Source organism: Chaetodon trifascialis, chromosome 12 (assembly GCF_039877785.1).
Source record: "Chaetodon trifascialis isolate fChaTrf1 chromosome 12, fChaTrf1.hap1, whole genome shotgun sequence".
Lineage (NCBI taxonomy): Eukaryota > Metazoa > Chordata > Actinopteri > Chaetodontiformes > Chaetodontidae > Chaetodon > Chaetodon trifascialis.
This window is the reverse complement of record NC_092067.1, coordinates 11,159,380-11,169,575: the sequence shown is the minus strand read 5'-3', so window position 1 is coordinate 11,169,575 and position 10,196 is coordinate 11,159,380. Positions and strand designations below refer to the sequence as shown.

General features: G+C 41.1%; 1 protein-coding gene across 1 annotated transcript; it reads left to right on the top strand.

Annotated features, from left to right (window-relative positions):
- The first annotated feature begins 1,873 nt into the window (after positions 1 to 1,873).
- jam2b (junctional adhesion molecule 2b) lies at positions 1,874 to 8,463 on the top strand. The gene is made up of 10 exons (XM_070976300.1): positions 1,874 to 1,946; positions 4,829 to 4,894; positions 5,536 to 5,646; positions 5,760 to 5,909; positions 6,681 to 6,862; positions 6,956 to 7,064; positions 7,159 to 7,266; positions 7,912 to 7,930; positions 8,023 to 8,068; positions 8,211 to 8,463. Exons 1-10 carry the CDS (start codon positions 1,904 to 1,906, stop codon positions 8,247 to 8,249), a joined length of 873 nt encoding a protein of 290 aa, XP_070832401.1. The 5' UTR covers positions 1,874 to 1,903; the 3' UTR covers positions 8,250 to 8,463.
- The last annotated feature ends 1,733 nt before the right edge of the window (positions 8,464 to 10,196 follow it).

Sequence of the window (10,196 nt, the reverse complement as noted above, 5' to 3'; positions counted from 1 at the left end):
GTGTGCGTGTGTTACTGTGTGTAACATGACATCAGCAGAGCAGCTGGGATTGTTGATTGTGAACAGGTGCCACCTCAGAGATTTGTGAGTCTGTAGTTCCCTCGTTCCCTCTCTGTGTGCTTATGCACACGTGTCTGCACGTATGGCCCCCTGTGTGTGTCTTTGTGTGTGCATATGGCCGCATATGTAAGCATGTGTGCACGTTAACCCGGGTGAGGGACAATGCGCTGTTGTGTGGGTGCTGGTGGCGAGAAACCTAATAGCCAAGGACACAGTAGCTCAGCCAGCAGCTGCCAAATCGCTGCACCTCCTATTACACTCATCTCTGTTGAAGTGTGGAAAACTCACTACTCTAACCATGGTGATCTTCATCTCTTAAATTCAGATGGAGGATTGCCTGATTTTAATAAATCATTTCAGAAATCCCAAAATAAATGCAAGAGGGAACTAAGATTAAACTGAGACTGTATTTATTTGTTCCTAAAAAGTTTACTTAGCTTCTCCTCTGCAGATGTGTCGGGAGGAGAACAATGTGTCATATGTTCTGCGAGGAAAAAACTGCTATTTGAAAGCAAAGTTATGGTTTAATTAAAATAAACTCCTGCTCCATGGATTAGGTAGTTATATACCAGGTTTTCCCAAAGTACCAAGAATAACTAAAGCCTTTATGCTCATTTTAGGGAGCTCTACTCTTTACCTTTGCGGATGCACACTCATCATTAACATGACCATTTTTTGAATGGAGTTTTGTTTGTAATTCTGGTCTAATAGAGAGGCTATATGGGGTGACAGTGTGACATATCTACAAGATTTTACACAGTTCTGCTAAGTGTTGCATGCTTCGATATACAATATAGCACAGTTTAGCATATCATACTCATATGGGCCCACAGAAAATCGCTGTGTTACTTTTGTACAAGCTCTTGACTTGAAATCCAAACTGACAATTTAAGTCTGAAATAAGTATTTTTTTGGCCACCTGGGGCAGCAGAAACAAGTTATCAGCAATTATCACATATCATCACCTTCTAATATGATTAACAAACAGTTGCTCATGTACACATCCAGCAGTCTCAGAGCAACATTATCATTCATTTAGATTTGTGTTTGTGTCCACCTGATGTCCTTAGTCCAATGATTCACTCTCTTTTAGCTCTGTTTTTTGTCTCTCCCAACTCCTAAGGGAAATATCTGAATCTTTATCTTCTAAATGCTCCACTATGCCCACCGGGTATTCACGAACTGTGTCTGTCTGCTGTTTGGTGCCAAACAGGTAACGTAAAGTGGTGCTTTTAATGCTTTTTTCACTGATGACAACAAGCAGTGAGAGTGCATGACAGCTAAACAACAAGTTGAAACTCACTTTAAAGCTCCATAAAGCTGCAGAGTCGGGTGATATTCTCTGCAGGTTCAACACTATGAGCAGACTTTCCACCTCTGGTTTGATGGTTGTATGATGATACCTTTACACCCACACTCCTGTATCTTTGCTCTGTTTAAAACAGAGACCACACTCGAAAACAGTCTTGAACTTATTTTGTTTTTCTAAACATTTCTTAAGTTATAATATCCTCTTTCTCAAATTATCGAATAAAATAACATAAACCAGGAAGCATCAGCATCAGTTTGAAGGTTGTCCTAATGATCCTGTATGAGAAGACAAACAATACAAACTGGGCAGATCAAAGAATAGACTCCATCCAGATCCAGCTCATATCTTGGTCCCGGTGGTCTCCACCAGCAGCCCGCAGCCCGCAGCCCCCCCCCCCCGCGCGCGCTCTCCGTCACTTGTGAGTGCGCGCGCGCTGCAGATGAAACTTGCAGAAGCTGCAGAGACTTTGGAGTCAAACTAATCTCATCCAGTTTCGACCTCAGGACGGATCACAGCTCACCGGGACTGAACATGAAGATGTTGGCGCTGCCTCTCCTCATCACTTTATTGCACTGTGAGTTTTCTTTCTGGTTTCAGAAGCTCAGTTAAACAACTGGCTGACTTTATTAATGACGGGAAAAGAGGCTGTGACAGACTCATCGTAACAGACTACTGCAAGAAGTTTTCAGAGGACGAGCTGCATTTTAAGGCCATTTTATGTACACTCTGTATGTATTCGCCAGTTTATGATGTAAATGGCCTTATTTTGATAAGAGAGAGTTTTCTAGTAGCTAGTATTTCAACAGTCTGTGGAAAGAGATTCTGTTGCCTCGGATGTTGTGTTTCACTTGAATTTCTGGTCTTTGATAGGAAAGTTAATTTAAGAAAAACATGGCAAAGTTTCTGCAGGTTTGCACAGAAGAAAGAAAAACAGAAATGTTATACCAAAAGGAGATAGTTAGGGAGTGTACGGAAATTATTGTTGTGTGTGTGTGTGTGTGTGTGTGTGTGTGTGTGTGTGTGTGTGTGTGTGTGTGTGTGTGTGTGTGTGTGTGTATTTTTTCATTAACACCGGATTCTGCTCGTGAAAAAAAGAAAACCTGCAACACCCTCCCTCAGAATCTCAAAATAATATAATAGTATTGATACAAATCAGTTCACAATTATAAGAGACAAAGTGTAAAGACTTTAAGGTAAAATTTTAAGTTTCATTTTAACGCAAGAAAAGTTTTCTGTTTCAGCAAAAAGAAAAAGAAGTAACTCTGTTTTCTGAGCCCTGTCTCCCTCATAAGTCTTACACAGTCCCTCAGCAATGCAGGATGCAGATTTTGTACCAGTGTTATATTGATCATCAGTGTGTCTGATTGAGTTCATGCATGTTATGTCCACATGTCAGGGGGAGGTGTGATGTGTTCAGGGACTGCGGCAGGGACTGAGATTGTGCAGGGAGTGGATGTGGCAGGGCTTCATGTTTACACTGAACCCGCTCTGATGCTGTTTGAACCTGAGATCCACAGGCTGATGAGATGCATCACGTGGCCCCGTGGAGGAGTCTGAGATCCCACCCTTTCAGTTTGAAGATAGCCCCCAACTGACCCTGTTGCTAATTGGACTGAGATGAAAACGGCCTCTTGCTATCTGGAAAAATGCATTTGAAGTTGCTGTGGGAATTTTAAAAGGCAAACAACTTGCTTTATGTCAATAATTGCTGCTTTGGCATGTGTGTTTTGATCTTTCTTGTATTTACTCATGAGGACCAAATGTCCTCACAGAGATTTAAAGATTGAAGTCCTTATCCTCAGTTAGGACGAGGCCGGTGAAGGATGCGTTTGGAATATTTTGAGCTTGATTGGTAATACTGAACTTGATATCAATTTTAAGAACTTTCTAATCCTGTTAGTGTAACATTTTATTTGAGATTCATCAGAAAAAAAAACCCATATAATAACAACACTATTATGGATGACATCATAGGTCTATAACATCAAGACATGAATTGCTTGTAATGTCTTTTAAAATATAGAACACGTATGTTCTGTTTGTTTGCTAAAGATTAGTTCATGTCAAAGATTCAGGTCTAGTGTTAAAATCAGGTTTAGGTTTTACTGAGGTGCAAAGGGTGAGGGTTAAGAGTCCATCAGTGTAGATGCTCAAGAGTGTATTACAGATATATGTGTGTGTGTGTGTGTGTGTGTGTGTGTGTGTGTGTGTGTGTGTGTGTGTGTGTGTGTGTGTGTGCCAGCTGAGAAGGATAAGGTTACTGTCATGAAGAGCTGCTTTGTCTGCAGAAGTAAAGCATGCTCTCCAAGTATGTGTGTGTCCCACACACGCAGAAACACACATACACGCATGCACACACACACGCCACACACTCTCAGCAAACATCCCTCTTATTCAGCTTCTCCATAATAACAAACAAGATGTATTCATTGATATTTCTCAAATAAAAGCTCCTTAAAGTGATTCTCCACTGAGGATTCATTTGATCATCTCTATCACTCTATCACTTCCTCCCTGTCGTCTTGAATAGTGGCTGTTAAAAGTGGTTTTGTCCTTCACGGGAAACAGCAGCTGAGAGCAGCTTGAAAGTTAGTTGCAATGGATTTATGGCAGATTTTTTCACAGCATAGAGAGCATATAATATCAATAGAAACTACACAAATCTGCAGCATAATCCACTTCTCTGCTGCCCATCTGTGAGCTATCAAGGACAGCTACTTTGTCACAGTATCACCCTCCCTGAAGCTTCAAAGCTTTTTGGTAAAACTACATTCAACCATATTTAGGTAAAGCTTTGATTTTTGTGAAAACTGACTACAGCCGCAGGGCTTTGTGAAGGAAAGTACAAACCTCTCACAGCCACCTCTAAACCCACCCCAATACTCTCTAATCAACATTAACATGTGCTTTTTAAAATTTGTGCATACAATGTGTTTATATACTTTCATGCATTTTTGTGAAAGAATGTGGAGTCTGCTCTGTGTCTTTGTGTGTGTGTGTGTGTGTGTGTGTGTGTGTGCGTGCTTGCTGAAGGGACAGATCACTAAAAGAGGTTATCAGGTCGGGATGAAGCAGCGTGTCAGAGTCATCCATCACATGCATTCCTACACACCACCGCTCCTGGCACCACCAGGATGTGGCTACACACTCTAGATCTGTGTGTGTGTGTGTGTGTGTGTGTGTGTGTGTGTGTGTGTGTGTGTGTGTGTGTGTGTGCAGCCATACAAAAAGAAAGCAGAAATGCACATATTCTGTCGTGGGAAATTAACGTTATACTTATGGACGATATGGTGAGGATGCATGCCTGGTGTGCTCATTCTCATGGTCTTTTTAACCTGCTTACCTGTCTGTAATTCTGGTGCTATATTAGCTATATATAGCTATATTTAGCAAGTGTTAAATACAGCGAGAAACTGTCTAATTTACATCAGTTGGTTGATCCTTTCTCCCCTGCAGGTCCTGTCTGTCTGTCAGTGACGGTGAGCAGCAGTAAACCCAAAGTGGAGGTTCATGAGCATACAGGTGAGACTGTGCTGTGCTGCTTCTCTCATTTATTTGGCTTTAAAGTGGCCACAGCTTTAAGGAACAACGCTGTCTAATGTCATTGAAGTTAATTCTGTAAATGAAGATTAAAGAGCCAAGAATTACAACATGCCACCATATATTTTCACATGAATCTAGCCATCTATTTCCAAATGATATGACAAACAACTGTGGATAAATATGACTTAAAGAAAAGTGTGGTAAGTATTAATGTGAATTAAGTTAATGTGCACATTTAGGAACAATTTGAGGGCAAAGATGAGACAGGAAGATGGATATTACATCTGATATCTGCTTTTCTGATTTGTGTGCTCCTCATTGCAAAACAAATCAGTGAAACCAACAGACAAACCAATTTTACATAGATTTACATAATTACAGCTTTAATTACCACCACCAGAAACAACATATGTTTCACAAGATTGTTCTGGAAAATCAACTAAGATGAAGAGAAACCAGCAGATATCTCCTGTATTCATTTCCTAGTGTTTTAGCATTAAATCAGCAAAAACAGTGGATCTGTCCTTTCGCTTCATGGGAAAAATGACCCGAAAATTCAAACAAGGCCGAAGGTACACCTACTGTGAATTGACGCGTCATTTTGCGGCTCTGTTTTCCAGATGCTGTGCTTGCCTGTGAGTTCAAGACCGAGAAAGATCAGAATCCTCGAATCGAGTGGAAGAAGAAAGGAAAGGCGGTGACGTTTGTGTACTTCAATCACAAATTTACTCGTGAGTGGTGACATCATCCCACCATCCCTCCATTAATTCCTTTGATTTCGCCTTTTTTTTTTAGAGCAGAGTTTAGCTTTGGCCATCTTTTATCATCTTTCCTACTGTTATAGAGCCTTATGCAGGACGGGCAAAGATAGAGGGAGCGACGCTGACGATACACTCCGTCACTCAGAAAGACTCGGGGGAATACCGCTGTGAGGTGACTGCCAGCGAGGACCACACCAACCTTGGGGAGGCTACTGTAACCCTCAACGTCCTGGGTATGATGAGAAATCTGCATGTGTGTTTGTGAAAATGTAAATATGCATACATAAGGGTGAATGACGTGTTCTGTATTTGCTTGAGCAAATGAAAAGTGAACTTCTGCAGTTTGCTTGGTTTTGTCCAGGAAAACTCATTAGACATTCAAAGTACTTTGGGAAAATCCTTGTTATTAATGGCACCGGTGGCTGTTAAATGAACTGCCATCAGCATCCTGTTGCTTTGTACTTCTACATAATTTACTGTTGGTTAAAATCAACACCATTTGTCATAATACAGAATTTTAATTTTAAATTACACATGCAGAGAGCGAGGATCTATCACCCACTCCTACTTCAGCTTGGCAATTCAGTTCAAGAATGAAAATTTGTCTCATAGTTTGCCACATCATAATATACAATAAACAGTGTGGACTTCAGTTCATTTCCATTAAACAGTAAAAATGTAGTTTAAATAATACGTTTAGATAATAATAGCATTATCAGTTTCAGGGAGTACCTTTAGTATAATTCCATTTCAGTGTGATGATTATTGCTCAAGACAGAGTGAACTAATTATGCCTTTAGCAGATCAATGCATTGATTAGTCAGTGCTTAGATGCAGCAGATTAGTTCATTAGACCTTTCTACATCCACCAAGCATCAAAATGCATCAAAAGAAGTAACAATGTGTGTTTTAAGGTAGCCTTGCCTTCCCAAAAATTATATTGTTGCATATTCATTTGCAATTTTTGCTGTAACTCAAGCTGTTTTTCCTCTCTGCCTCCTTAGTGCCTCCTCATGTCCCATCCTGCGAGGTGCCGAGCTCTGTGTTCGTGGGCTCAGGCCTGGAGCTTCACTGTAAGGACAAACTCAGTGTGCCTCCCGCCACCTACCGCTGGTACAAAGACAACAAGGCTTTGACGGCCACAGCGGACACTCCATACAGCATCGACACAAACAAGGGCACGCTGGTGAGTGTGCGCTAAAATATGAAAAATACCTGCACTGACGCACAGCTGTCGCTCTCTCTAATTCAACTCTCTCCTCATCTTCCTCTGGAGCAGAAGTTGAAGAGTGTGTCCAAAACAGACGCGGGCATGTACCGCTGTGAGTCCTCCAACAGTGTGGGGGCCCCCAAGAGCTGTGTGGCCCAACAACTGAAAGTTATTGATTGTAAGTGGGTTTTGGTAAAAGTCCTCACTGGAGTTTACACGTCACGCTCCTCTCACCTAAGACTGAGGAAACTCTCTCTTTCCCCTCCTTCAAGATCCTTGGAACATGACGATTTTGATTGCAGGAGCTGCAGGTTTCCTCATGCTCATCTTCTTCTGCTGCATCTGTGTGTGTGTCTGCCGACGCCGAGGCTGCTGCAAGAGTGAGTTGTTTGATGCTGTTACAAAGTGTGTGCAAACCTACAGACAGTCATGGAGGAAGTATTCAGATCTTTTGGCTCAGTAAAAGTATAAACAGATCATTGCAAGTGAAGGACTTGCACTTGAAACTCCTTTTGCAAAAAGCAGTACTGTCAGTTGTTCTGCTGTGATCTCAGAATTAACACAACAGCCACCTCCTCGAGTGTCACCATGCTTTGTGTTTACATCATACAACTCGTGAAGTTCTAACACGGTCTGAGTTCTCTTGTGTGCAGAGAAAATCTGTGAATTCTGTTCACGATGCAGCCTAAGTTTATCTCCACTCTCAGTGCTCTTATCAGCCTTGCTTTCAGCACACTGTAAAAGTGACTGTACCCTATCTGCTCAGCACCAAAGAGCAGGCAACCAGAAACTGGAGTAGCATTTCCAGCAGCTAAAGACAGACACTTCCCCCAGGAGAGCTAAAGGAATGTGAATATTGGAGAGAAACATGACCGTTGATGTATACATGAGTAAAAAATGTACTCATTACTATCCAACTAATTACTGCCAGCACATAAAGAGACATAATGTCCAACTTCTTTGGCAGCCATGATAGTGATGTTGACAAATGCTGACTTGACGTTTTCTCTTTTTTCTGTGAACAGAGGACAAGAAAAGAAAAAGGTGAGGCTTTCACTTTTTTGACTCGTTTTGCCTGTAGCTATGTGATGTTGACTGCTTGAGCACAGACTGAACTGCCACCCTTCGTCTTTCAGCGCCAAGTCCTTCAACCCTGCTCCTCCTCCTCCTCCCATCCACAATGTGAGTAATCAGAGAGCCTGATGTCGTGCCAGGGCTCGCTATCATGTATTTGGGTTGCCATTGTGTCAATAAGTTTCTGATAACGCTGGTCCACAGCTAATGAAAGGAAATGATTCATTGTGCGCCTCTCTGTTCTCTACAGTTCAAGCACTACAAACAAACTCGCTCCTTCATGATCTGAGGAGGAAACACTCTCTCACTTTGACTTCAAACCATCCAAAATCTAAAGTGAACACTTAACCGTGCAACACACTGGAAAATTACCCGCCTGTCGCCTCGCTTTGGGCCGCTGCTCACTGCTTGCTGGGATGGACACATAGACAAACAGATCTTTGCATATGAAGCAAAAACAAGAGTTCAACAGGATTTTGCCAAAATCTTGTTGCTTCCTAAACACTGGCATCTATGCATTGACAGTTTGGGGGATGTTTCCTACTTTCATGTCTACTATAAACTCACAGTAGTGTAAATTCAGCTCTTTCAACTGCTTTAACATGTTGTATTACTATATTTTTCTTCTGCGTGTCAAGACATTTTTAAAATCTTGTTTTTAGATTGTATTTTTTCATCTCCTCTCAGAGGGGTCGGAGTTCAGCACTTCAGTTTAAGCTTAAGCTGTTTTGTGCCACCAATAGGCGAGAAACTGTTATTCATCCACACTGACTATACTGTATAGATTGTATCCTTTGTTTTGTCCATTTATATTTAGATGTTGTTCTATATGATGCTGTTTTTTCCCTTTGTAATTTTTCTATATTTTATAAAACATTTGTTTGTGTATTGATCTCATAATTGTACGCTGTTCTGTTTAATCCGTGGCTGTGTAAATTCGAAAGGCGTGAATTGAGCAACAAATGAACAGGTGTCTGCACACACTGAATGGTGCTCTGGAAGCTTTTAAAACCTTTGATATTATTTTGATGAATCTGTCTCTTGATCAATAAAGAATGATGAAAAAAATGAGCACATTGGAATTCAAGCTGCAGTTTACTGGCCTGTAGTTAAACAGCAGGACAGAGGGAATCTCAATGACTTTGAAATCACCAAATGTTAAAATATTTTTTATATATATTTAAGCAACCATCCACAAGATACAGACTACATTATGCAGTAACTTATATGTCCAAGCCTCCTTAATATGCTACATTGTGATTTAATCCTGATTGCTTGTATTTTTTAGGCACACTTACAACATAGCTCTGGGGATGGTATCATCAGTCCAGACTTATAAGTAAATACCTGCAAAGCTAATGAAATTCCCATAAGCCTCAGCTGTACTTTGTGTTTACTGGTAATAAGCAAATGTTAGCATGCTAAACAATACACTAAACCTGGAGTGGGGAACTCACAAAAACAAACAAACAAACAAACAAACAAACAAACAAACAAACAAACAAACAAACAAACAAACAAATTACTTTTCTTCAGCAATAAAGAAGAAGAAGAAGAAGAAGAAGAAGAAGAAGAAAGAAAGAAAGAAAAAAAGTAGACGAGACCTTTTTTTCTGAGCGGTCCCTGAATGCAACACACGTATAGCATTATATGTCATGTCAATGCTTCATTGCGTCTGTCAACAAAACACAGATAGTTGCGAAGTGTCGCGCTTTCCAAGAGAAATGGACAAATGTTTGTTTCTTTGCTGAAGTGAGGGACAAACCAGTGTGTTTAACTTAGTTTATGGGGACGAGCTCACAGTGATGAAAAAGGTTAATCTCTTGTGTCATTACAGCTACAAACGTGCTAAACTGGATGAGCTGCGCGGACAAATGGATAAGATCAACGCTCTTTGATGGAGTTTGGGTGCCCAACAAGCAGCTTTCAGAAGCCCACGTTCTGACAGTGTTATACAGACAAGTTTTGTGGTGAGCGAGCTAAGAGCTAAGAGGCTGAAACCTCATTCAGAAGGAGAATTTGTGAAGGAGAGCCTTGTTGCTGCAGAGGAGCTGCCAGGACCAGACAAAGTAAAAGTGTCTGTTTGTCTGGAGTAATTCACAGAGATGAAGGAAAAACTGATGTGGAAACTCAGTGATAGTAAGCAGGGGCGGACTGGGACAAGAAATCGGCCCTGGCATATTGGACCAGACCGGCCCACCACATTTGATAACGCACACTGTTTCGGTCTTTTCAG